Genomic DNA, 24,769 nt, shown 5'->3' with positions numbered 1-24,769 from the left:
CACATAGCTTGTGCTCTAGCCCCTTCACCAACTTCATTGTTCTTCTCTGGACACGCTCCAGAACCTCAATGTTCTTCTTGAAGTTGGGCGCCCCAAACTGAATCCAGGATGTGAGGTGGGCCCTCACCAGTGCCCCCTATTAGTGTGCAGGGGGATGATCACTGCCCTGGTCCTGCTGGCCACACAATTGTTCATCCAAGTCAGGATGCTGTTGGCCTCCTTGGCAACCTGGGCACACGCTGGCTCATCTTCAGCCAGCTGTCAACCAAGACCCCCGGGGCTGCCAGGCAGTTTCTAATCACTCTTCCTCAAAACTGGAACATTCATGATGTTGTGACCCAAGTGCAGGACCTGGCACTTGGCCTTGTTGAACCTCATCCCTTAGGGCTCAGCCCATCGATCCAGCCTGGCCAGACCCCTGTGCAGACCCTCCTGGTGCTTCAGCAGATCAGCACTTATGCCCAACTTTGTGTCATCTGCAAACCGACTCAGGGTGCTCTCAATCCTCTCATCCAGATCATCGACAAAGATAGTAAATTGCATTTAAACACCACCTGGAGCTTGACCCAGAGATTCCTGTTGATTGAAGGGGCCAAAACCAGCCACAACATGTGGTGCCTGTCTTCAAGTCTCAAGCAACACCAAAAAAAACCCCAAACCAAACCAACCAACCAACCAACCCCCCTCCCCCAAAACCCCCAAACCAAACCAAAACACAAAGAGGGAAAAGAAAACCACTGCAACATTCTGTAATTAATAAAAAGGATTTTAAGGGGTTGACAAACAAGGAAGTTGATGTGAATTTTCCACATGTGGGAAGAGAGAAACTGGGAAAAAAAAAACAACACAAACCAACAACAAATAAACAAACCAACCAAAACCAACCAACCAACCAAAAAACAACCAAAAAAAAAGAGCCCCAAACAAAACCCCCCACCAAAAACCAGAGGAAAAAGAGTTAAGAAGTGGCAATTTTATTAATTTTGGATTTTTTCTGTACCATCATCATAAGCTGATGACTTCAATGTGTACAGTTCAGTTTATTTTAACAGGATGCTTTAACAGGTGCTGTGGGAGGTGCACATGAAGGGATTAGTTAAGGCCTGATTCTTCCACGGCAAGTGGTCCTTTCCCCTTCTCCCTTGGTGTAAACCTGTAGTAAATAAGAGCAATTACCAATGATTCAGAGGTGGGGGTGTAATTGTGTTCACATGCAGCAATGTGAAAACTGAAGAGAGGCTGCAAAAAACTAAAATTCATGTTTATGAAGGACATTTTCTCCTTGTGCTCTGTTAATGACAGGCAGGACTCTCTAGATCTCCCTCTGGAGAGAACATTTTTAACTCCTCATACTTTGACAGTCTTCGACAGATTGTGGTTGGGTTCCGATGATGCTTCTGCTCATCTTCCTTATCTGTTTTATGGGAATAATGAGCGGAGAAATCACCAAGGGAGCGAGTGTAGAACTTCCACCATCCAGGTGAACGTGGAGCTCTGGAGATCCCTCAGCCAAGAGCAGACAAACCTTCATAGAATTATCAAATCACCGAACAGGCTGGGTGGAAAGGGACTGTTAAAGGTCATCTAGTCCAACCTTCCAGCAGTCAGCAGGGAAATCTTCAGCTAGAGCAGGTTCATCAGAATCCTGTCCACCCTCACGGGGAATGTTTCCAGGGATAGTGCATCTACCACCTCTCTGGGTAACCAGATACACTGTCTCACACTCTCAGCATAGGAAAAAAAAAAAAAGGAAAAAAATCTTCCTTCTATCTATTCTGACTTCTTCATGCTGGAGCATGTCCAAGGAAGGACAACAAAGCTGGTGAAGAGTCTATAGTATTATGAGGACTGGTAGAGGGATCTGGGGTTGCTTAGCTTGGAGAAAAGGCAGCTGAGAGGAGACCTTCTTGCTCTCTCCAACTCCTTGAAAGGAGGTTAGAGCAAGCTTTTCCCAAGTAATAAATGACAGGACAAGAAGAAATGGCCTTAAGTTGTGCCAGAGATTTAGCTTGGACACGAGGAACAATTTCTTCCCCCAAAAGTGTTGTCAAGGCCTGGAAGAAGCTGCCCAGGGCAGTGGGAGAGTCCCCATCCCTGGAGTCATGTGCATGTGTTGTTGAGGGACAGAGTTTAGTGGTGACCTGGCAGTGCCAGATTCAATGTTGGAACTGATGGTCCTAAAGGCCTTTTCCAACTAAACCAAAACAATTCTGTGAGACTAAAAGCAGCATCAGCTTGGATGGCTCAGCTGAGAAAGACCACCTAGGGACTGAAAAATGTTGTTTTAACAGTGTCAGACATACTGAACCCACCTCTGGCTCATTCATGGTCTCATTTTCTGAGCTCTTACATGGGCACAAACTCTTGTTCCCAAGCTGAGGATCAGCTTTGGCAGGGCTGCACCTTCCCCTCTCAGTATTATCACCAACCTGCCTTTTCCTGAGCTCTCACCAGTGGGCACCCAGCACCCTGCTGCCTTCACCACCACTTTCTCCCTCCATGTGACAACTCCCTCACTTCAGGGCCAGGCTGACAGGAGGCAGTTAGGAACCTAATGAGAATCAGCACACACAAGTTCCTTCGCCCTCATACACTTAAGTAAGCATCATGAAATTTCCCATTGCCAGGAGCCTGCTGTTTAGCCTGGAGAAGAAGGAACTGAGAGGGCATCTTCTCAATGCTGATCAATATCTAAAGGGCAGGGGTCAAGAGGATGGGGCCAGACTCTCTTCAGTGGTGCCCAGTGACAGGAGAAGGTGCAATGGGCACGAATTGGAACCCAGGAGGTGCCATCTGACCATGAGGAGAAAATTGTTTGCTGTGAGTGTGCCAGAGTCCTGGACGAGGCTGCTCAGAGTGGTTGTGGAATCTCCCTCTCTGGAGAGATTCCAAAGACTCCAAATCCACCTGGACACTATCCTAGGCTACCTGCTGTGTGTGACCCTGCTTTAACAGGCGGGTTAGATTCTCCAGAGGTCTCTTCCAACCCCCACCATGCTGGGATTATAGAATTCCTTGGAATAGGTATACCCCATCTTCTGGTCCAAACTTGTCCGTGGTCCAGCTGAAGGGCCATGATACCGTGGCTCTATTTTCATCACCACGGGCTGGGGTGGAGGGAGGGAAATGACACACACATGATTAACAGCCCACCCACCTGACCCCAGGTGATCTTAATAGTAGTGAGGGATCTCTTTAGTGGCCCCAGGTGGTGGTAGGGGAATGAGATCAATGAAAGGGAAGGGAAAAGGAGAGAGGAAAGGGAAATGGAACCTCTGTGCCCTCTGCTTATGGAGGGGTCCTGGTGGGAGAGAGGTTTCCAGCACTGACTGAGGCTGGCAAAAAGCTCTTTGCATGGTGGGAAAGGGAAGGAGCAGGGGAACCCCTGTGACCCCTACTCTGGAGTCCTAGTGGAGGAGGGACTTCCAGCACTGGCTGAGACTGGAAAAAAACTTATGACATGGTGTGGAGGGAAGGGAAAAGGGGGGGAAAGGGGAAAAGAGAGGAGGGAGGGGGAAAGGGGGAGGCAGGGGAGGGCGGGCAGTGCCGCTGTTGAATAATTCAGCACTGGGGACGGGTGGAGGCACCGCACCGCGCTTCGGATCGCAGCTGGTAGCCGGGCACCGCACCGCGCATTTTACCGCGCAGCGCCCATCGCACGGAGAGCAGCCGGCACCGCTCCGCACCGCGCTCCGCACCATGGCTCTGATGCTGCAGCTCCGCACCGTCTCCGGCCTCCGCGGCAGAGCAGATCGCATCGCCAAAGCGGCTTTCAGAGGTATGGGACAGGAAGGGGTGGGGGGTGTCCCGAAATGGGTCGTTCCCTACCGCCACTGACCCACGCCGTGCTGAGGCTGGGGAGGGGGGATGCGAGCCTGGCAGCTTTAAGGGCTGCACACCCCTCCTCTGACCAGGGCATGAGACCACCATACTGCCAAACTGCTTTCCTGGTGTACCCCTCCCCGTCTGTGTCCAGCCTGGGATACTGCAGCCCCACGCACCCCTTTCCCCTCAGACCCCCTACCTCCCTCCTGGGGAGGGGGCTTCGTCCAGGGGGAAGGGGATGAAGTCCCAGGGCAACCAAACCCTCCCCGGAGTGGGACCATGCCTCAGTGAGGTGGAGCCAGGCTCTTGTGGTAGGGTTAAGGGCTTGATCACATAGCTGGGCACCAAATGCCACTGGAAGTAGCAGGAGGCTGGGTCCTGGACTTCTTCTAAGAGTGCTGCAGCTTTGGGTTTTCTGCTCATATCGGCACCAGCTCTAAAGCCTTCCATGGGAAGATGCAAAAGAAGCAAGAACTCTCCAGACATGCACGCCCTCAGCAGCAGCCAAACCTTCTCCAAACATCTAAGAGCTTGGGGAAGGCTCAACATGAGCTCACTGCCTGGTGCCAGGTCTGGCCTCCAGCACATGGGAGCCCACAGGCAGGCAGAGGAGGGTGTGGAGTGGTTTGGCAGCATGAGAAGTGGGGAATAGCAACCCCTTCTCTTGGTGAATGCAAAGGAGCAGGTTGGTCCATCACCTGCAAGCTAGGCCAGGCAACAGAGCTTGAAACAGCCTTCCCTGCACAGCCTTAATGACAGCAGAGCCATTAAAAAGTGTAATTATCCCCGAATTTCCCTGTCCCTGCCCCCCCAGCATCGGTGCAGTGGAACAGATCATATCCCTGGCCAATGGTGAAGCCTGCAGTGATCCCAGCCCTAAGCCACCCTTGGTGAAATCCCACTGCCTCTCCTAGCAAGAGGACTAAAGGCCACCATGAATTTTCTTCATCTCAGGAGGACCCACAATTCCAGTTGTCACAGAATCACAGGATGTTAGGGGTTGGAAGGGACCTCTGGAGATCGAGTCCAACTGCCCCGCCAGAGCAGGACCACAGAATCTGTTTGCACAGGAATGCATCCAGATGGGTCTTGAAAGTCTCCAGAGGATACTGGAACATGAGGGAAGGCTGAGAGACCTGGTGCTGTTTAGCCTGGAGAAGAGCAGCCTGACAGGGATCTTCTCAATGCTTAGCTCAATAGCTAAAGGACAGGGGGACAAGAGGATGTGGCCTAGAGCCAGGACAAGGAACAACAGGCACAAACTGTAACCCAGGAGGTTCCACTGGAACATGAAGCAAAACTACTTTCCTGTGAGGGTGTCAGAGCCCTGGACCAGGCTATCCAGAGAGGCTGTGATATCTCCTCTCTGGAAAGATCCCAAACCTTCCTGGAGGTGATCCCGGGCAACATGCTGTGAGTGACCCTTCTCTGTCAGGGAGATTGGACTAGATGATCTCCAGAGGTCCCTTCCAAGCAATACCATCCATGATTCTGTGACTCTGTGTGGTCCTGCTTCACCCATCCCCTCGAGCTTCTGCTAATTCCCTTTTTAGAGCCTTTATGGGTTACCAGAACACTTCTCCAGGCTCCCCATGCTCCCATCTCCATCATCCTCCCAGCCATGAGCTGGCTCCTGCATGGTGCAGGGTTGCCATCACTGTCATGCCATCCAGGGAGGATGATAGTGAACTTCACAGCTGTGTCTTCTTCTCTGGTGTTAGGCCATAATGAGCTGACCTTCTCATAAATGTTTCTTTGCCCAGGGAGAAATTCGGTGTAGTATTTGAGGACAGTTGGGTTTGGTTATTATTTTTTTTCCCCTATCAGTTTGATGCAACTGATCTCTGTGCAAAGAAGAGGTTTAAATTGACTCTATGAATGTGGCAGATACCACCCACACCTGCAGCTGGGGATGCCTCCTTCCATGCTCATGCTGGAAGCTGATATCCATGTCTTCTGTATGCTTGGTCTTAGAGGAGAGGCTCCTGGTAACCAGAGCCAGCAGGGCTGGATCCTGAGATTGTGGCTAGTAAAATCCTACTGCTAAAAGGGTAGTAGGAGTGGGTTAGGAAGCAATCCCATGTGTGGTTGAGTCAGTGAAGGCAGCAGGCAGGTGGATTAGGACTGGTTAGGTTAATGGTTGGACCTGATGGTCTTAAAGGTCTCTTTCAGTCAAAAGTATTCTACGACTCCATAAGGCTTTCCTGCCTCCAGGCCATAGTGGTGTTGTACTAACTGGTGCTTAGCAGGTCTCAGATCTGGGAACAAGGACTGCTCCCTGCCAAGTCCTCCACTGAAGCATCCCAGCACACTGCACATAGTTAAGGCAGAGCTCTTCTGGTGTTTAGTGTCTCTGTGGCTCAGGCAATGCTTTGCTGTCCCCTTGCCCCCTGAGAATTTGGGAATGGTGGGCAGCAGAGTCACAGCATAGCAAGCTCAACGCTGCTGAGAAGCTGTTTTATTTGTCCTGTTGGTTGCCTCATCCTCCCTGACCAACTCCTTACATCCCTGGCTGGGTCTTTGCTGATGGATTAAAATGATGAGCCAGGCTGTACATTGTCTCTTCCCTCCAACCAGGACTCAGCCCAGCCTCAACCTAGCACCTTCTCTGGGATGGGATTGAATGAGATGAGATAGAACAAGATGGGATGGGATAGAGCCAGGCATGTTGACCTGGCCCCTCAGTGCCAGACCCAGTACAACATCCTGGTGTAGATGACTGGGGTTTGGTGCCCCTCTCCAGAGGGAAGAATCTCCTGCCTTTTCTGCAGTGACTCTAGAGGGAGCTTTAGACCCCTTTAGCATGGAGTGAGGTGACCTTCACCAGCCTGGCATCCTCCCATGCTCCTCACAGCAGCTCATAGGTTGAGTGTTGTGCTGATACTCCTCAGTAGCCCAGCTCTTCTGGAGTTGCTCAGCATTGCAGAGAGGGAAGCTCTCTGCCCAGTCAAGGTACCACCCAGCTGCCTTCTCCTCACCTGCTGGCTGCACAGCCTGGAGGTTGAGGCAGAGCTCCCAGAGTGGGTGTTAGCTCATTCAGCTGAAATAATTTATTCCTGCATGAAAAGAAGCCAAAGAAGGAGTCTGACTCTGGTGTGACAGGTTGCCATGTGCAGGTGGGCAGCACTCTGGGATGCTGCTCAGCTTCAGCTCAGGTGGGAGCTGAATACATCACAACCTTGATAAAAGCCTTCCTGGAGAAAGGGCTGACAGCCGTGTGGGCTGGCAATGGAACAAGGCTGCTCCTCGTCTCCCAGGGATCTCACATTCCCAACAGCCCCTAGGAGCTGGAGGTGCACTATCTGCACTTTGCAAAGAGGACAAACTCAGGCATGAGGACAAGCTCCCAGTTCTGGACCCTTGGGAGCAGCCATGGAGTGGTGTCAGCTCCTGGCCAGGAAACACAGAGGAGAGGTGGACCAAAATCCACTCCTACACCTGAGCATCAGCGGCTTGTCTCCCACTGTGGTGTTGAATTCGGCTCACTAAACTCCCAGAGGATGCTCATCCCCTGGGAATTCGGGGGTGTTAACCTACAAGATCTGTTGCATTTATGACCCTCTCAGTTTGCTCATAGATTTGGGGCTGGTTTTGAACTTCAGTGACTTGTAAGGCACTTGTCACCCCACTGTGCATGCTCCAGGCTGGCTGAAGGTAGGGGGGGAGGCTCTACAGAAGGGTCTGGACAGGCTGGACCTCTTCTCCCACAAAACAAGCAATAGGACAGATGAAATGGCTTCAAGTTGTACCAGGGGAGGTTCAGGTTGGACATGAGGAACTTTTTTTTTTTTTTTTTTTTTTTTCCCAAAAGGGTTGTCAAGGCCTGGAACAGGCTACCAAGAGAAGTGGTGGAGTCCCCATCCCCAGAGGGATTGAAAAGCTGTGTAGCTGTGGTGCTGAGGGACATGGTTTAGTGGTGATGTGGCAGTGCTGGGTTAATGGATGGATCTGATGATCTCAAAAGTCTTTTCCAATGTAAAGGATTCTATGATTCTATGAAATGGCCTCCAAATCCATTGTCACTGCAGTTCTCTCTCTTTAGCCAAAATTCAGCTAGGGATGAAATCAAGTTTTTTCTGCAAATACTTTCTCCTCAGGCTAATTGCTGAGGCATAGCAGAAAAACAGTGAATTTCCTTCACCCTGCCCATTTTGGAGGTACCTGGTCCTGTCCCTCAGTGAAGTCTGAGCTTTTATAAAGTAGGATCACAAGTCCCTAGCAGGGTTTTCACTCTAAGACCAACCTAATTGCAGCTGTGAAGGAGAAGACTTGTGCCCAGGTGCAATTAGAGCTCTTGTCTGCTAATTGTTCACAGATGAAGTTGTAAAGAGCTTCTTGGTGAGGCTTTGTATCTGAATTAGCGTGTAAGTGAGGGAGATCATTCATTGATACCTCCTGGAGCACCACTGGGCAACGGTGAATAAGGTTATCACAGTAATGAAACATGGCTGTGATGCTGGCTGGATTGGCAGGGGATGAGGAAGGAGGATCCCTTGGAGTTGGCTTGTCTTAAGTCATGACCTTAGGAGAAATATTTTTAGTGGCAGATTGTCTCCCTTGGAGCCTCTTCTTCCTGATACTGCTTCCTTGTTTATTCCCTACCAGTCGATTCATCCCTTCACCTGTGCATATCTCCTCATTATCTCTGTGAGGGTGCTCTGCTGCTTACCCTTGAGCTCACACCGAGGCTCAGATGCTGGCTGTGCCACAGCTAAACAGCCCCAGCTCTCTCAGCCTCTCCTCATCAGAGAGATGCTCCAGTTCCCTCAGCATCTTTGTAGGTTTTGCTAGACTCCAATAGATCCTTGTGTCTCTCTGTCAGTGTAAAAGCCACTTCAGAAAGTGCCATCATCCCTATCCCCTTGTTCTGTTTCATCTGCTCTGCAATAGAGGGGATGAGATTTGAACACACCAATTAAACACACTCTGGGGAAAAAAACCTTCTTGATTAGCTCTTAAAGTAGGTTAACCTGATGTTTAAGGCTGCTGCAGAGCAGAGAAAGCTGAATTCACCCTCTTGTGTAGGATGTCCCTGGAGGTTTTCAAAAAAGGATTGGACTTAGCACTTGAAGCCATGGTTTAGTTAGTCATGAGGTACTGGGTGATAGGTTGGACTTGATGATCTCTGAGGTCTTTCCAACCTTGTCGATTCTATGTCCCCCCTCTGCATCTCCTCTGCACCCACACAAGTGTCCCCAGGATGCCTTTTCCCCATCCAAGCACAAATACAGGCTCGGTAGTTACTTCTAGAAAGCAGCCCTGAGGAGAGGGACTTGGGGGTGCTGGTGGACAAGAAGCTCAGCATGAGCTGTCAATGTGCACTTGCAGCCCAGAAAGCCAACCAGATCCTGGGCTGCATCAAGAGAAGTGTGGCCAGCAGGTCAAGGGAGGTGATTCTCCCCCTCGCTCAGCTCTGGTGAGACCCCACCTGGAGTACTGTGTCCAGTTCTGGAGCCCTATTACAAGAGGGATATGGACATGCTGGAATGTGTCCAGAGAAGGGCCACCAGGATGATCAGAGGGCTGGAGCACCTCTCCTATGAGGACAGACTGAAAGAGTTGGGGCTGTTCAGTCTGGAGAAGAGAAGGCTCCAAGGTGACCTTATTGTAGTTTTCCAGTGTCTGAAGGGGGCTACAAGAAAGCTGGGGAGGGACTTTTTAGGCTATCAGGTATTGATAGGACTGGGAGGAATGGAATAAAGCTGGAAGTGGGGAGATTCAGGCTGGACGTGAGGAAGAAGTTCTTCCCCATGAGGGTGGTGAGAGCCTGGAATGGGTTGTCCAGGGAGGTGGTTGAGGCCCCATCCCTGGAGGTGTTTAAGGCCAGGCTGGATGAGGCTCTGGCCAGCCTGATGTAGTGTGAGGTGTCCCTGCCCATGGCAGGGGGTTTGGAACTGGATGATCCTTGTGGTCCCTTCCAACCCTGACTGATTCTATCCCAGGCAATGCCTGCAGACTGTATCCCACCAAGGCCACCCATGCAGGCTCCAACCCCAGTTTCTTTCTGCCCCAGGCTGTGTCTGTCATGCAGCTGAAGTTGAGCCAGCATGTGCCCAGTGGCCAAGAAAGCCAACAGCATCCTGGCTTGGATCAGCAACAGCATGGCCAGCAGGAATAGGTCAGGGAGTGTCCCCCTGCACTGGGTGCTGATGAGACCACACCTTGAGTCCTGGGTTCAGGTTTGGGCTCCTCACCCCCACTGAGAACACTGAGGTGCAGGAGTGTGCCCAGAGAAGGTGGTGAAGGGTCTAGGGCCACAAGCCTTGTGAGGAGCAGCTGAGGGCTGTGGCATTACTCATTGCAACCAATCTCTTCTCCCTCTCCAGGGCTCTCCTTCTACACCCGAGTGCTTGAAAACTGTGAGGACGAGGCCAGGTTTGATGAGGTAAGAGAAGAAGGAGCTTTATTCCTGTTCTGTCTTGCACGTCTGGTTCTCCTTGCCCTGACTCCATTTCCAGATGACTGTCATAGAAACACTGAGTCACAGAACACTTTGGGTAGGAAGAGATCTTTAAAGGAATTGTTCAAGGCCAGGCCGGATGAGGTCTTGAGCAGCCAAGCCTGTGAGAGGAGAGCTGTCCCTGCCTGTGGAGGAGATGATCTCTGAGGTGCCTTCCAACCTGAGCCATTCTATGATCTAGTTCAATCCCCCTTGCAGTCAGCAGGGACGTCTTCAACTAGAGCAGGGTGCTCAGAACCCAGTCCAACCTGACCTGCAGTGGTTCCAGGCGTGGGGCTTTGGCCACCTCTCTGGGTGACCTGGGCCAGTGTGTCACCACTCTCACAGAATGCTAACTGGGGTCTTGCTGGCCAGCAGACGAACGAACTTGTGCTCAAACTGAGTGAGCAACATCATCCCTCTGTCTAGTCTAAATCCCCTGGCTTGTAGTTTAAAACCATCACCCCTTGTCCTGCCACAACAGGCCCCACTAAAGAGTCCCTCCTCATCTTTCTTCCAGACCACATTTCAGTGCTGAAAGGCCACAGTGAGGTCTCCTTGGAGCCTTCTTTTCTCCAGGCTGAACAACCCCAGCTCTATCAGCCTGTGCTCACAGCAGGGCTGCTCCTCTGCTTTGGATGCTAGTCCAGTGCTGTTTGATCTTCAGCTAGGAAAGAGGCAGAACTGAAACCTGAGTTGTCAGGCTCTAGCACAGGCTGCCCAGGGGGGTGGTAGAGTCGCTGCCCCTGGAAGGATTGAGAAGCTGTGCAGATGTGGTGCTGAGGGATGTGTTTCAGCAGTGATCTTGGCAGTGCTTGGCTAACGGTTGGACTTGATGACCTTAAAGGTTGATGACCTTAAAGGTCTCTTCCAACTAGAACGACTCCTGTGTGGTTTTAAAATGCAGCCTTCTCTTAAGCAGTTATGGAGAAAGCATTCTGAGATGACTGAAACGAAGTCACCCACACAAGGAGGGAATAGTTAGCGGTGCTGCTACAAAGTCACATTTCAGATGGAATTATTCTTGCAGAACAGAATGGATGTTTCCTCTGCTTTGTGCTTTTGGTTAGATGATAACCCACTCCCAGGGGCTGGAGAATACAAGACATGAGGAATATTAAGAGCTTTGCACTGATTATCATCTCCTGAAGCTATAGAAAACAAGGTGCCATCCTGGTTCCAGGCATGTGATGTTTTTGGAGGTTGATTAAATCCCACAGTGATCCCAGTTGGTGCATCCAGAAGCACACCCAGCTTCTCCCTGACCCTCTGCAGCCCTGGCCTAGGTTAGACTTTGCTCCAGGATTTAGGTGAAGAGCTTAATCTCATCTCCCTTAAAACTTCAGGGAGCAAAAAGGGGCAGGCATTAGCCCATAATGTGGGCAGGAGGGAGGAGGTCTGCCTCTGACAGCTCCAGGGTTAGTCCACCCACAGGTTCAGTGAGGCACAAGAAGAAGGTGGCTGGAGATGTGGCTCCTACTATGCTCCAACCAAGCCAAAGCAGCCAGTGGAAGGTGCTGATGTTAATGGATGCAGATTTCTGCACACAGCAATTTGTTAGTATAATAACTGATGTGAATAACAGCCATGCAGGTGAGTGCTGCTGGAGCAACCTGTGTCTACAAACCCTGTGATGTGAACGAGGAGATCCTTCCCTGCCAGGGCTGAAGCTTCTGCTCGCTGGCTCTCAGGCTTGGTGGAATGTCAGATACTGGTTGCTCTGAGTGTTTGGTGCTGCACAGAGATCTCAAAGCTTCCCAGACAAGCTCTGGATGCTCCACTTGCTGTCCTAGGCTCAGTAGGATGCCAGACACTGGCTATGCCAAGTGTTTGGTCCCACGTGAGTGGGCTCTGACCATCCCTCCCAGTCGGGCTCTGACTGCTCCACTCACTGTCTCAAGCTTGGTGGGAAGTGAGACACTGGCTGCTCCAAATGCTTGGTGCCACACAACAATCTTGCAGCATCCAAGCTGAGCTCTGAACATCCCAGTCAAGCCTGCAACTACCTGTGAAGCTCTGGAGCCTTCACGCACTGTCCCAGGCTTGGTGGGATGCCAGACACCAGCTGCTCCCAGTGTTTCGTTCCACAGAAATGGTCTTGGAGCATCCCAGTCAAGCTCTGAGCCCCCTGATCTTCCATGCAGGAGAGGATGGGGACTGGTGCACATCAGGACAAAAACTAAAGAGCTTAAAAGACCACAGGTATAAGAGAGCCTTGAGCCACAGGTGTGTATTAGTGTGCATTCTATTTTTCTTTTAGTGTCTCTTCCTGCATCCATGAGGGTGAGCCTCAGGCTAAGCATGGACCCTTCACTCAGAGAAGGACATTGACGTGCTGGAGTGTGCCCAAAGAAGGGCAAGGAAGCTGATGAAGGGTTTAGAGCACAAGTCTCTTGTGGGACACTTCCTTCCACAGGAACCTGGAGTTGTTTAGCCTGGAGAAAAGGAGGCTGAGGGGAGACCTTCTTACTCTCTACAGTTCCCTGAAAGGAGGCTAGAATGAGGTGGTGTCATTCTCTTCTCCCAAGAAACAAACAATAGGACAAGAAGAAACTGCCTCAAGTTATGCCAGGGGAGGTTTGGCTTGCATATGAAGAGCAATTTCTGCCCCAGAACTGTTGTCAAGGCCTGGAAGAGGCTGCCCAGGGAAGTGGTGGTGTTACCAGCCCTGGAGAGACTGAAAAGCTGTGTAGATGTGGTGCTGAGGGACATGGTTGAGTGGTGACCTGGCAGTGCTGGGATAATGGTTGGACCTGATAGTCTTAAAGGTCTCTTCCAAACAAAACAATTCTGTTATTTTATGTAGGGCACAGCAGAAGAGGGCAGAGAGATGCAGCCGTGTTCCTTCTTCCCCTATTAAGATTCTCATTATCTTGAGCTGCTTAATGACTCCCTGATGCAATGGTCACAGACAAGGAACCTGCCATGAGCTATGGCACATGTCTTGGGCTGCTGGGGTAATTAGCTGCTGAGGCTGTCCAGGAAAGCAGATATTTCCCTTTGAGTACACACACAGGGCGAGTCATTGTGGCATTGATGAGAAGCCCAGCTGATGAATTTCATTGAATAAAATGTTACTGTTGCATCCCTGAAGCACTCAGCTGCTCCCCAGCTGAAGATGTCTCTGATCTAGTTGAAGATGTCCCTGCTGACTGCAGGGGGGTTGAACTAGATGTGCTTTAAGGGTCCCTTCCCACCCAAACCAGTCTCTGATTCTAAGATGAGGAGGATCTCCCTGCCCTTCACTCATCCCTCTAGAGAAGTGGTTTTATTCCCACTTCAGCATCTTGGTTCTCCTTGAATTTTGCAATGAGTTTGATACCAGCAGGGCTGAGAGGTGAGGTTTTTATTTCATGTCACCCTCTGCTTATCTGTGAACCTTCCAATTTCTATAGTGGCTCCATGCACTGATCATCTACTGAACCAGAAGCTTCAGAAATGACCCCATTTCATAGAACCATAGAACCACTAAGGTTGGAAAAGTCTTTTAAGGTCATTGTGTCCACCCAAAATTCCACTACCATGACAACTAAACCATATCCTGAGGCACCCACATCTACATTTCTGGTGAGATGCTGGAACAGCTTGCCCAGGGAAGTTGTGGCTGTGTTCAAGCCTGGAGGTGCTCAAGGCCAGGTTGGATGGGACCTTGAGCATCCTGATCTAGTGGAAGGTATCCCTTCCCATAGCAGGGATTACAGGATGTTGGGGGTTGGAAGGGACCTCTGAAGATCGAGTCCAACCCCCCTGCCAGAGCAGGGCCATAGAATCCAGCACAGGTTTCACAGGAATGCATCCAGATGGGGCTTGAAAATCTCCAGAGAAGGAGACTCCACAACCTCTCTGGGCAGCCTGTTCCAGTGCTCTGCGACCCTCACAGTGAAGAAGTTCCTCCTCATGTTGAGATGGAACCTCCTGTGCTGTAGTTTATATCCATTGCCCCTAGATCCCTTCCAGCTCAAACCATTCTATGAGTCTACAGGCTTCTTGAACACCTCCAGGGATGGTGACTCTACCACCTCCCTGGGCAGCCCACTCCAACATCTCACCACTCTTTCAGTAAGAATTTTTTCCTAATATCCAATCTAAACTTCCCCTGGCACAGTTTCTTCCTGCTTCCCTCCCACAGTAGGGTAAAATAGTAAAGGGTAATTTGGGGGGTGTGGATGTGTCTCATACCCTATGTGGGGAATGCCTCTAAAGCTCAGCTTGCTGATCATTGTGAGAGGAGCCAAAACGGGATGAGGATGAGGAGGCTGCTCCTTGCCTCGTCTCAGAGCTGGAAACAAGACTGAGGGAGCTGGGGCTCTTTAGCTTGAGAGGAGGAGACTAAGGGTGACCTCGTTCATGTTTATAGATATGTAAAGGGTGAGTGCCAAGAGGATGGAGCCAGGCTCCTAAGGTAATGCCCAATGACAGGACAAGAGGCAATGGGTGGAAGTTGAGGAATAGGAAGTTCCATGGAAACATGAGGGAATTTTTTTTCACTGTGAGCGTGACAGAACACTGCAGCAGGCTGCCCAGGGGGGTTGTGGAATCTCCCTCTCTAGAGGTATTCAAAACCCACTTGGATGTGTTGCTGTGTGATCTGGTCTAGGTGATCCTGCTCTGGCAGGGGGGTTGGACTTGGATGATCTTTTGAGGTCCCTTCCAGCCCCTAACGTTCTGCGATTCTGTGAACTCGCATTAGGTTCGTGTAAAGCTGAAAGATTTTTGACAGTACTCAAAAGAACATCACCTGTCCCTGCCACCACTTAACATTCATGAGGACCTGCTATCAGGCAGATTTTGGGCTGCCCCAGCGGTTCCCATTTGTTTGGTTTCACTCTATCTCTTTTGCAATTATTTTTATTCATTGCCCAATGAATTATGCAAAAGCTTTGCTTCTCCATAGCCTGGGGAAGATGAGCTGCTGGCTCTTCCAGAGGGTAGCTCTGGGACTATGGCTGTGTTTTACATCATCAGCCACAGAACAGGATCTTCTTGGAGGGGTTTGTCCTGCAGCTCTCCCTCAGGCACCCCCACAGGAGGGAAGAGAAAGGGACTGCAGTGACAGTGCTGGGCATGGAGAGCTGTGGATAGGTCTTGTGTGATTTTTCTTGCCTGTATTCAGTCTCTCCTAAAGGGACTAGGAGAGGTTTAATTGCTGCTGCCAAGGAAGTCAAAAGGAGAGCTGCAGCCTTGACCTGAGTAACTGGAAATGCCTCCTACTAATCAAGATTGGAGATAATGGGTCGGATGAACAGCCAAGGATAAGAATAGGTGCATAAAAAAGAGGGAAACGTGGATTTAAAGTGAGTGAAATGTCTTTAAAATGAGAGAGATGGCTACAAAAGGGGGGATGTGGCTTAAGGTGGGGTGACAGGACTTGCAAAGATGCCTTTTCCCACTTCCTATGAGGGTATCCCACTGGAAGAGTCTGGCTTCTGCATCCTGCCAAAGCATTTGTCAGTCTTATTTTTCCCCTTTGCTAATAAAAAAGCTAGAACTGACAAATAACAAGATACCACTTTGCATAGCTTCACACAGGGCTTTTTAAAAAGCCTTTTAACAATCAGAACAGCAAGGAGAATAAAGAGGCAGTCAGCCAGGAGAAGAGGGAAGGGTAAGGAGAGGAGGAAGGGTAATGAAAGCAGGGAAGCCTTTGAGAGCAGCCCCAAACCCAAGCAGTACCAGACGGGTACTCAATTACTCTGTAGCATGGTTTGTGTTTACTTCCCAGCCCACATTTTCTGTCACCAGATAACCTTCCTTCAGCCCAGGCTGTTGAATTGATGAGAGTCAGGAGTTTCCTCAGATCCTGTTATATATTAACCATGAAAACTTCAGCTCTAAAACATTTGTCCCTTTTTCATCTCTTATATGAAGGTCAGCTCCCTGAGAGGGTGTCAAGGGAAAGAAAACCTGCCTACAAAAAAAAATCACAGAGCTCCAGCATGGCAGGCATTGGAAGGGACCTCTGGAGATCATCTGGTCCAACCCCCCTGATAAATCAAGGACACTCACAGCAGGTTGCTCAGGATCATGTCCAGGCAGGTTTGGAATCTCTCCAGAGAAGGAGGCTCCACAACCTCTTCGGGCAGCCTCTTCCAGTGCTCCAGCACCCTCACAGGAAAGAATTTTCTCCTCACATTCAGGTGGAACCTCCTGGGTTCTGGCTTGTGCCTGTTGTCCCTTGTCCTGTCACTGGGCATCACTGAAAAGACTTTGACCCCCGTCCTCTTGACCCCTGCCCTCTAGCTACTGAGCAGTATTGAGAAGATCCCCTCTCAGGCTGCTCTTCTCCAGGCTAAACAGTCCCAGGTCTCTCAGCCTTTCCTTCTCAGAGAGTTGCTTCAGTCCCCTCAGGATCTTTATAGCCTTCATTAGACTCTCTGCAGTCTCTCTTGAACTGGGGAGTCCAGAACAGGACCCCACACTACAGAGGTGACCTTACTAGGGCAGAGTAGAGAGGGAGGAGAACTCCCCTCAACCTGCCAGGCTCGTTTCACTCATGCCCAGTGACACGGAAGCTGAGCCCCTTTCCAAAGCCCAGCACCATGGAACCAGTCTACACCTCAAAGGGAGGATTTCTGACGATGGAAACTCCAAGAGCTTCAAGCAAATTGCGTTAGTGGCCCTGGACAGGTGGGTCCCTCTGGAACTGGAGGTGTGCAGCCATGTATGCAAGGCAAATTCCTGGGCTACTGCCCATCACAGAGCACAGCAGATGGCTCTGTGCTCCTCTATGGCATTCATCTCTTGCCAGACCCTCCAGGGTTTGCTGCAACAGCAGTGGAAGTGCTGCAGCAGGAACATCCCTGGACAAACTCCTTGGTATGGAAGGTTCTCAGGCTGTTCAGTGGGGATCTTGGAAGTCTTTCTAGGCCACTGTGCTTTCCAAATGATCTTATTTGTTGTTTTGTTTCCTGACAAACCTCTAACCAAGGCAGAGGTACTTCCACTCCATTATCTCTATGCCTTGTCTTGGTAGCTCTGGGATCTGTTAACTGGGGAGGACATAATTATACAGCATGACTGCCCTGTGCTTGGTGCTGTGTGTACCCAGAAAGCAAGAGACAGCCTCTGTCCTCCACAATATAACCCGAAGACAGAGAACAGAGACTCACCCAAATGTGTTGGTGAAAGGGGCAGGGATGCCTGCTCATTCAATTTCCTCCTCAAAACAGAGTGTGGGCAGAGAATGGTCAAGAATACTGAGCACTAGACTGGGATGCCCAGAGAGGTTGTGGAGTCTTCTCTGGAGAGATTCCAAACTCACCTGGAGACAATGCTGGGAAACCTGCTCTGGGTGATGCTACTTTAGCAGGAGGGTTGAACTAGATGATCTTCCAACCCCCACCATGCTGTGCCTCTGAGATTTCTGAGGAAAGAAAAATAAACCCCCACACCCTGGCTGAGTCCAGGAACAGAGCTCTCTTGGGGCTCAGGAAACACTTCCAACATCTTAAACTGCTACTCAGACGTGTTGTGAGGACCATGGTTTAAATCTCCTGTGAAGACAGTGGAGGGAATTGGCTTTGTTTTTTACTGGCCAAGGCTTGGGACAGAAGAATCCAAACTCAGGCTCTGTTGAGGTGGTGACAATACAAACCCACCAGGTGGAACAGGCTGCCCAGGGAAGTGATGGAGTCACCATCCCTGGAGGGGATTGAAAGCCATGTAGATGTGCTGAGGGACATGGTTTAGTGGTGACCTGGCAGTGCTGGGTTAACAGCTGGACTCAATGATCTTAAAGATCTCTTCCATCCATGATTCTACTCCATGATATCACTCTTGTGAGGCAATTTCTGGTTTTCTATTTCAGGATTTTTTTTTTTTCATTTGTTTCCATGTCTTAGTGCAGAAAACATAAGAGGGGGGATGAATCAGCTTAAAAATATTTCTGAAGAGTCACTAATTTCTTCCTGTGAAGTTGCTTGATAAGCACTTTCCTTTCAAGCTATTGAATGTGACCCTGCCTTTCTTGGAAGTGATGCAGGGCTCAACCCTGCTGCCTCCACATCTGGAGAATCACACATCACACACTCACCCCACAATATGCTAAAGCAGCTTGACAAAGGGGTGTGCTTGCCTTTGGGAGGCCACAAGAGACCCATGACTTGGAAGGAAGCTCAGGTGGCTCAGCCTCTCAGATTGCTCCCTGAGGCAAGAATTCAAAAACCTCACATATAAAAATTATTTTTTTAAAAATATATATACACATATATTTTTAGATGTATATTAGATATATAAATGTCAAACACAAATGTGCATTAATATTCACATTCCCCTATACAGAAAATATTTTCCACCAAGACATTTTCCATGAGACACCTGTGAAACAATCCTGTCTGCCTTCTTGCTGGGAAGAAGTTAGAATCACAGAATCATTTTGGTTGGAAGAGACCTTCAAGACTAGAGTCCAGCTGTTAACTCAGCACTGCCAGGCCACCACTAAACCGTGTCCCTCAACACCACATCTTCTTGGCTTTTAAATCTCTCCAGGGGTGGGGACTCCATCACTGCCCTGGGCAGCCTGTCCCAGGCCTTGACAACCCTTTCACAAAGAAATTCTTCCTCATGTCCAATGTGAACCTCCCCTGGCACAACTTGAGGCTGTTTCCTCTCATCCTGTCACTTGTTTGTTGGGGAAAGAGGCTGGTCCCCACCTTGCTCCAACCTACTTTCAAGGAGTTGTGGAGAACAAGAAGGTCTCCCCTGAGCTTCCTTTTCTCCAGGCTAAACAACCCCAGGTCCCTCAGCTGGTCCTCAAGACTTGTGTTCTAGACCCCTCACCAATTTCATTGCCTTTCTCAGGACGTGCTCCAGCACCTCAATGTCCTTCTTGGAGTGAGGGACCCAAAACTGAACCAATTGTTTGAGATGTGGCCTCACTACTGCCAAGTAAAAGGGGACGATGCCTGCCCTAGTCCTGCTGGCCACACTATTGGTGATTCAAGCCAAGTGAGGCTAATTAGACTTTTCCCATGGTCACAGAGTAGAATGGGTTTGATGGGATCTTAACTATCATCTAGTTCCAACTCTCTGGCCATGGGATGGGACACCTTCCACTAGCCCATGGAGCTCAAAGCTCCATCCAACCTGGTCTTGAATACTTGCAGGGATGGGACATCCCCAGCTTCTCTGGGCTACCTGTTCCAGTGTCTCACCATCTGGGTAGTTAGCCTTTTGCTATGATCATCTGAACTTCATCTTCGTCAGGTCTGCAGCAGCTGCATGAAACAAGTCTGACAGTTTCCTCCTGTTTTTCACAGACTTTCCGCTGGCCAGTGGCAAGCAATATCGATGGGAATGAGATCTTGGAGATCCAGGTCTTCAACTACAGCAAAGTCTTCACCAACAGGTAAGAGTGTGGGCTGTCCTTCCCTCCCACTGGCTTCTCAGATCCATTCTTGTGGCGAAAGGGAGCCCCTGCTTGAGCTTGCATGGGGACAGACTTTTTAGCAGGCCCTGTTGTGACAGGGCAAGAGGTGATTTAAACTAAATAGAAGGATGGAATTTTTCAGACTGAGGGTGGTGAGACCCCGGTCCAGGTTGGCCAGAGGGGTGGTAGGTGCCCCATCCCTGGAAACATTCCAGATGAGGTTTGACAGGACTCTGAGCAACCTGATCTAGTTGAAGATGTCTCTGCTGACTGCAGGGTGGGTGGCCTGGATGACCTTTAAATGTTCCGTCCCACCCAAGCAATCCTACGATTCTATGACAGGCAGACACAAGCTGTGGAGAGGAGGGAGAGGAGTGGGGAGAAGCAGGGTCCTGGCACTGAGTTTGGAAAGCTGAGCTGTAGTCTCTGTGAATAATTTACATGCAGCTGATTAGTGCTTTATCAAAGCCCCAGATAAAGGCAGGACACCTGATGCAGGTCTACCCTGAATAATGGAGGGGGCTGATGCTCAGAGGTGACTTTGTGGCTCACTGAGTTGCTTTTGTTTCCTGTCCCCGTGGCCATCAGCATGCAGCTAATTAACTGGTAAGATAATCCTCCCCTGGCCCCAGCCTCCTCATGGCAGCTGATTGTGTGCTGCAGGCTCTGCTGGGACTCACCTCTGGGATTGTGGCCACCCATGGGCCACCCACCAAGCACCTGTTCCTCAGGGTGCTTCATGTCTGGGTGCTCAAAGAAAGGCACAGAGCATGAAAGAGAGGACGTAGTTCAGAAGGGCAGCTCAAGTGGGACAGACTAGTAGTGCCACAAGCCCAGAAAGTTCTCTCTAGCCCCTAACCAGGCAGAGCATCCCCAGGCTGGTCCAGATCTCCCCTCCAGCCAAGACCCAGTCTCACTGGGTGTGAGGATCAATTTCTTCATGCAAAGGGTTGTCAAGCCCTGCAACAGGCTGCCCAGGGCAATGGTGGAGTCCTCATCTCTGGAGGCATTGAAAAGCTGTGTAGATGTGGTGCTGAGGAACATGATTTATTGGTGGCCTGTGGCAGTGCTGGTTTGTGAGCTGAGGCTTGATGATCTTAAAGGCCTCCTACAACCAAAACTTTTCTGTAAGATTCTATAAACCAAGGACACCAGCAGCCATTGACTACATCCCTTAAGGATGAGGAACACTGCACAAAAGCTAAGAGCTTTTACTTCAGGGTGGTTTGTTTCCTTCTGTGTCAATGTTTTCCTCTCCAGGGCAAGCAGCAGTAACTGGATCTGGCCAAAGGCCAAAAGCCATGTTACCAATCCACCAGTCTGATGGGTGATGCTGGGTTGGGGGCACAGATAACATCCCCCTGCAGAAAACTGATCTCCACAGGGATGAGGTGGGAGCTGGCTCTCCTTACCTGACAGAAAGACAAAGAGACTAATACCAAAGGCTTTTAACGTGGCACTGTGCTTCCTGGGATGAAAACCCAGCTTTGTTTGTCCTTTGTGCTCCAGCAGCCAAGTTTTCAGTATGAAATTGCCTCCAGCCTGCAGAAAACCAAGGTGCTCACCATTTCATCTGCAGAAAATAATCCACTGCAGGATCACTGTAGAAAGGCTCTAACAGAAAAAGTGAAGAACTCTGGTGTGGTAGTTCTTCCATGGCAATCTGGGTGCAGTCCCTTACAGAGCAGTGCTGGGAGAGCAGACTCTGGGCAGGTGGGATATTGCATTTTGCAAACCAGAAGCTGCCACAGTTCACTAGAGTGCTTAGATCACAATTGGTCAAGTCTTTCTGCTGCCCACCTTGCTGAAACTTGCAGAGTGCTAAGACACAGACCTCAGAATCATGGATTTATTTTGGTTGGAAGAGACCTTTGAGATCATCAAGTCCAGCCATTAACCCAGGACTACCAGGTCTCCACTAAACCATGTTCCTCAGCACCACATCTACACAGCTTTTCAATCCCTTCAGGGATGGGGACTTCACCACTGCCCTGGACAGCCTCTTCCAGGGCTTGACAACCCTTTGCATGAAGAAATGGTTCCTCATGTCCAGCCTAAACCTCACTGGCATAGTTTGAGGCTGTTTCCTCTCATCCTATCACTTTTTCGTTGTGAGAGGAGACCTGACCTCCATCTCACTCCAATCTCCTTTCAAGTAGTTGTAAAGAGGGAGAAAGTCTCCTCTCAGCCTCCTTTACTCCAGGCTAAGCAACCCAAGTCCCTCAGATCTCCTGACAAGACTTATTCTCCAGGCCCTTCACCAGCTTTGCTGCCCTTCTCTGGACTTGCTCCAGCACTTCAATGCCCCTCAGTGTCAGGGGCCCAAAACTGAGCCCAGGATTCAGTGAGGTGTGGCCTCATCACTGCCAAGTACAGAGGGACAATTCCAGCTTGGTTTGCCTTTGCCTTAGTCCAAAAAACCTTTTTAGAATCCCTTCCTCATTTCACCAGTAAGATAAAAAGTGTCATATGGGAACATCTTACAGGATCTGGGGGCCAACTGCACAACTTGGGATTTGTGTTTGTAATTTTCCTATGGGATTTAGATCCTCAAACTTCATTAAGCGAAGTCCAGACTGGGTAGATCTCTTGTAGGGAATCTTATGCCTGTCTTACTGGTTGGGATGAATCCAGTAACTCTGATGATCCAAAGATCATTAAAACAGCTTTCCCCACTATTCCTTTCACCACTGGAAACACAGAAAGTTGCTCTCCAGTCACGTTGTGTTATCTTTGCAACAAGTTTTTGGTTCCAAGAGTCCTTTGGGTTTGTGTTATTGGCTGTGCAGGGGCAAAAAAAAAAAAAAAAAAAAAAAAAAAAGATTCAACAGGACAGGCAAAAGCTCTGAAACTGCTTTAATATGAGGAACTATCAATGAAATGAGTCCAGCTCCAAAGAGAACACGATGAATAGCCATGAGGTTAAACTGGGGAGGGAGCAATTATTCATCTTCTGTTTCAGTAGAAAAGCTTAGAAGATATGACCATGAGGATAACAGGAACAGGTTCAGGAGGAAACAGGTCTCCAGCTCTGGTGAGGCTGCACCTCGAGTATTGTGTTCATTTTTGGGCATCTCAATACCAGAGAGATATGGAGGTGCTGCAGTGAGTGAAGAGGGGGGCAGCAAAGCTGGGGAAGGGCCTGGAGAATAAATCTGAAGGAGCTGGGGATGGTTAGTTTGAAAAAGAGGAGGCTGAGGGGAGACCTCATTGCTGTCTACAACTACCTGCAAGGACATTGTGGAGAGGCTGGTGCTGGTCTCTTCTCACAGGTAATTAGTGACAGAACAAGAGGGAATGGCCTCAAGCTGTGACTGGGTAGGTTTACACTGGACAGAAGGAAAAAAATTTTCCCAGCAAGAGTGGTGAGGCCTTGAAATGTGCTGCCCAGGGAGGTGGTTGAGTCACCAACCCTGGATGTGTTTAAAGGTGGTTTGGATGTGGTGCTTGGGGCTATGGTTTAGGGGTGAACCTTATAGAGCAGGGTTATCGGTTGGACTTGGTGGTCCTGAGGGTCTTTTCCAACCTGAATGTTTCTGTGATTCTGTGATTCAGATGCTGCTGGGTGGGCTGTGCAGAGCCTCACTATGAGATCTGGTGGATATTGTAAGATAAGAGGTTCGAAGCTGAATCTGACATCTACATGAGCTTAGTGAACACAAAACTATCCCCCATAGTTATAGTCTGGAGAAGAGGTTGAGAGGGGGTCTTATCAACCTCTACAAATATCTGAGGGGTGGGTGCCAGGCTCTTTTTGGTGGTGCCCAGTGATAGGACAAGGAACAACAGGTACAAGCTAGAACACAGGAGGTTCCACCTCAACACAAGGAGACACTTCTTTATGGTGAGCATGACAGAGCCCTGGAACAGGCTGCCCAGAGAGGCTGTGGAGTCTCCTTCTTTGGAGACTTTCAGAACCTGCCTGGATGCATTCCTGTGTGGCCTGCCCTAGATGGTCCTGCTTTGACAGGGGGACTGGGACTCAGTGATCTTTGGAGGTCCTTCCAACCCCTAACATTCTATGATTCTGTGGCCCCAGGAGTCCTAAGATTGACATCTGATGTAGTCCACAAGACTTGCACTGTGGATGACAAGGTCTGATGAACTGTGGTTCTTCCTGATGTATCTGACTTATCATTACAGATGGATTTGTTCTCCTGAGAGCCTAGGTTCTCTTATCCTCCTGATGCATGGGCTGCACTCTTTCCTTTCATGGCTTTTCTTCAATCCACACTTTTTTTTTCTCCTCCATTCTCCATTGCACTTCCTGAGCTGTGAGGTTATTCAACTCAGAAGAAGGTCCTAGTGCAAATTCTTTTCTGGCTGATGCAAAATGGGTATGGTGGGGCCCAGTCCTCTCATATACCCCTCCCCAGGATAGGAAGGGTGATAAGTGCTCCAGAACCAGATGTTCAAACAGCCCAGCTAACTTTCCAGCTCTTGGAACTGGTGTCTGTGGCACACCTACAGCTGCCCAGACCAAAGGCAGAAGTGTCACCTGCTTGAAACCTTCCTCCTGCATGAAGCCCCTGGGTTGTCTGCAGCAACTTTCATTAATAGAAGCCTCGTTCTGGACTCTCATTAAGGACTTCACAGCTTCCATGGAAGATAAAAGATAGAGGAACAGGGTGTGCTTGGTTAGGACCTGAGAGGAGTGATGTCACCAGAGGCAGGAATCTGGAATGGCAGAAGTTTCCATAGCATGTCAGAGGTGCAAGCTAATCCGTCAAGATGTCACCAGGTGTCAGCTCAGCCTTTCTGTGAGTGATACCATGTCTTACAACTTGTCCAGGTTTGCAAGCAAGGCTGGCATGTGAAAAATGATCTGAGCCCTGTGGAGGAGGGAAGGCACAGAGACAGAGATGAGCAGAGTGCAGCCTTCTTAGGAGGAACTGCAAATCTTCTTGGCTCACCAAGAGCCAGAGTAAAGAGAATAAAGGAGAAGAAAACTGGGACAGCATGTTGGACATGGGCAGCAAGTGATGAGGTGGTTTTTGTAGTGCAGACTGGGCAAAGAAAGAGGTTTGAGCCCCTTTCCTTTCAGTATTTGATAACCTTTTGAGCTAGGTTGGACCTTTGGCTCCTACAGGAAAGGATACTTCGATCTTTTTTTTAACATCAGGAATGCAGATCCTCTG

At 49.7% G+C, this 24,769-nt stretch overlaps 1 protein-coding gene across 1 annotated transcript in view; it reads left to right on the top strand.

Annotated features, from left to right (window-relative positions):
* The first annotated feature begins 3,699 nt into the window (after positions 1-3,699).
* OTOF (otoferlin) overlaps positions 3,700-24,769 on the top strand; it is a 106,132-nt gene continuing 85,062 nt past the window's right edge. Inside the window, exons 1-3 of the mRNA XM_054383689.1 lie at positions 3,700-3,778; positions 10,152-10,210; positions 19,522-19,610. Coding sequence (XP_054239664.1) covers positions 3,700-3,778; positions 10,152-10,210; positions 19,522-19,610 — 227 coding nt within the window. The remainder of the gene's footprint in view (positions 3,779-10,151; positions 10,211-19,521; positions 19,611-24,769) is intronic.

Source organism: Indicator indicator, chromosome 9 (assembly GCF_027791375.1).
Source record: "Indicator indicator isolate 239-I01 chromosome 9, UM_Iind_1.1, whole genome shotgun sequence".
In the NCBI taxonomy this organism is placed as follows: domain Eukaryota; kingdom Metazoa; phylum Chordata; class Aves; order Piciformes; family Indicatoridae; genus Indicator; species Indicator indicator.
This window is presented reverse-complemented; position numbering and strand designations above follow the sequence as displayed.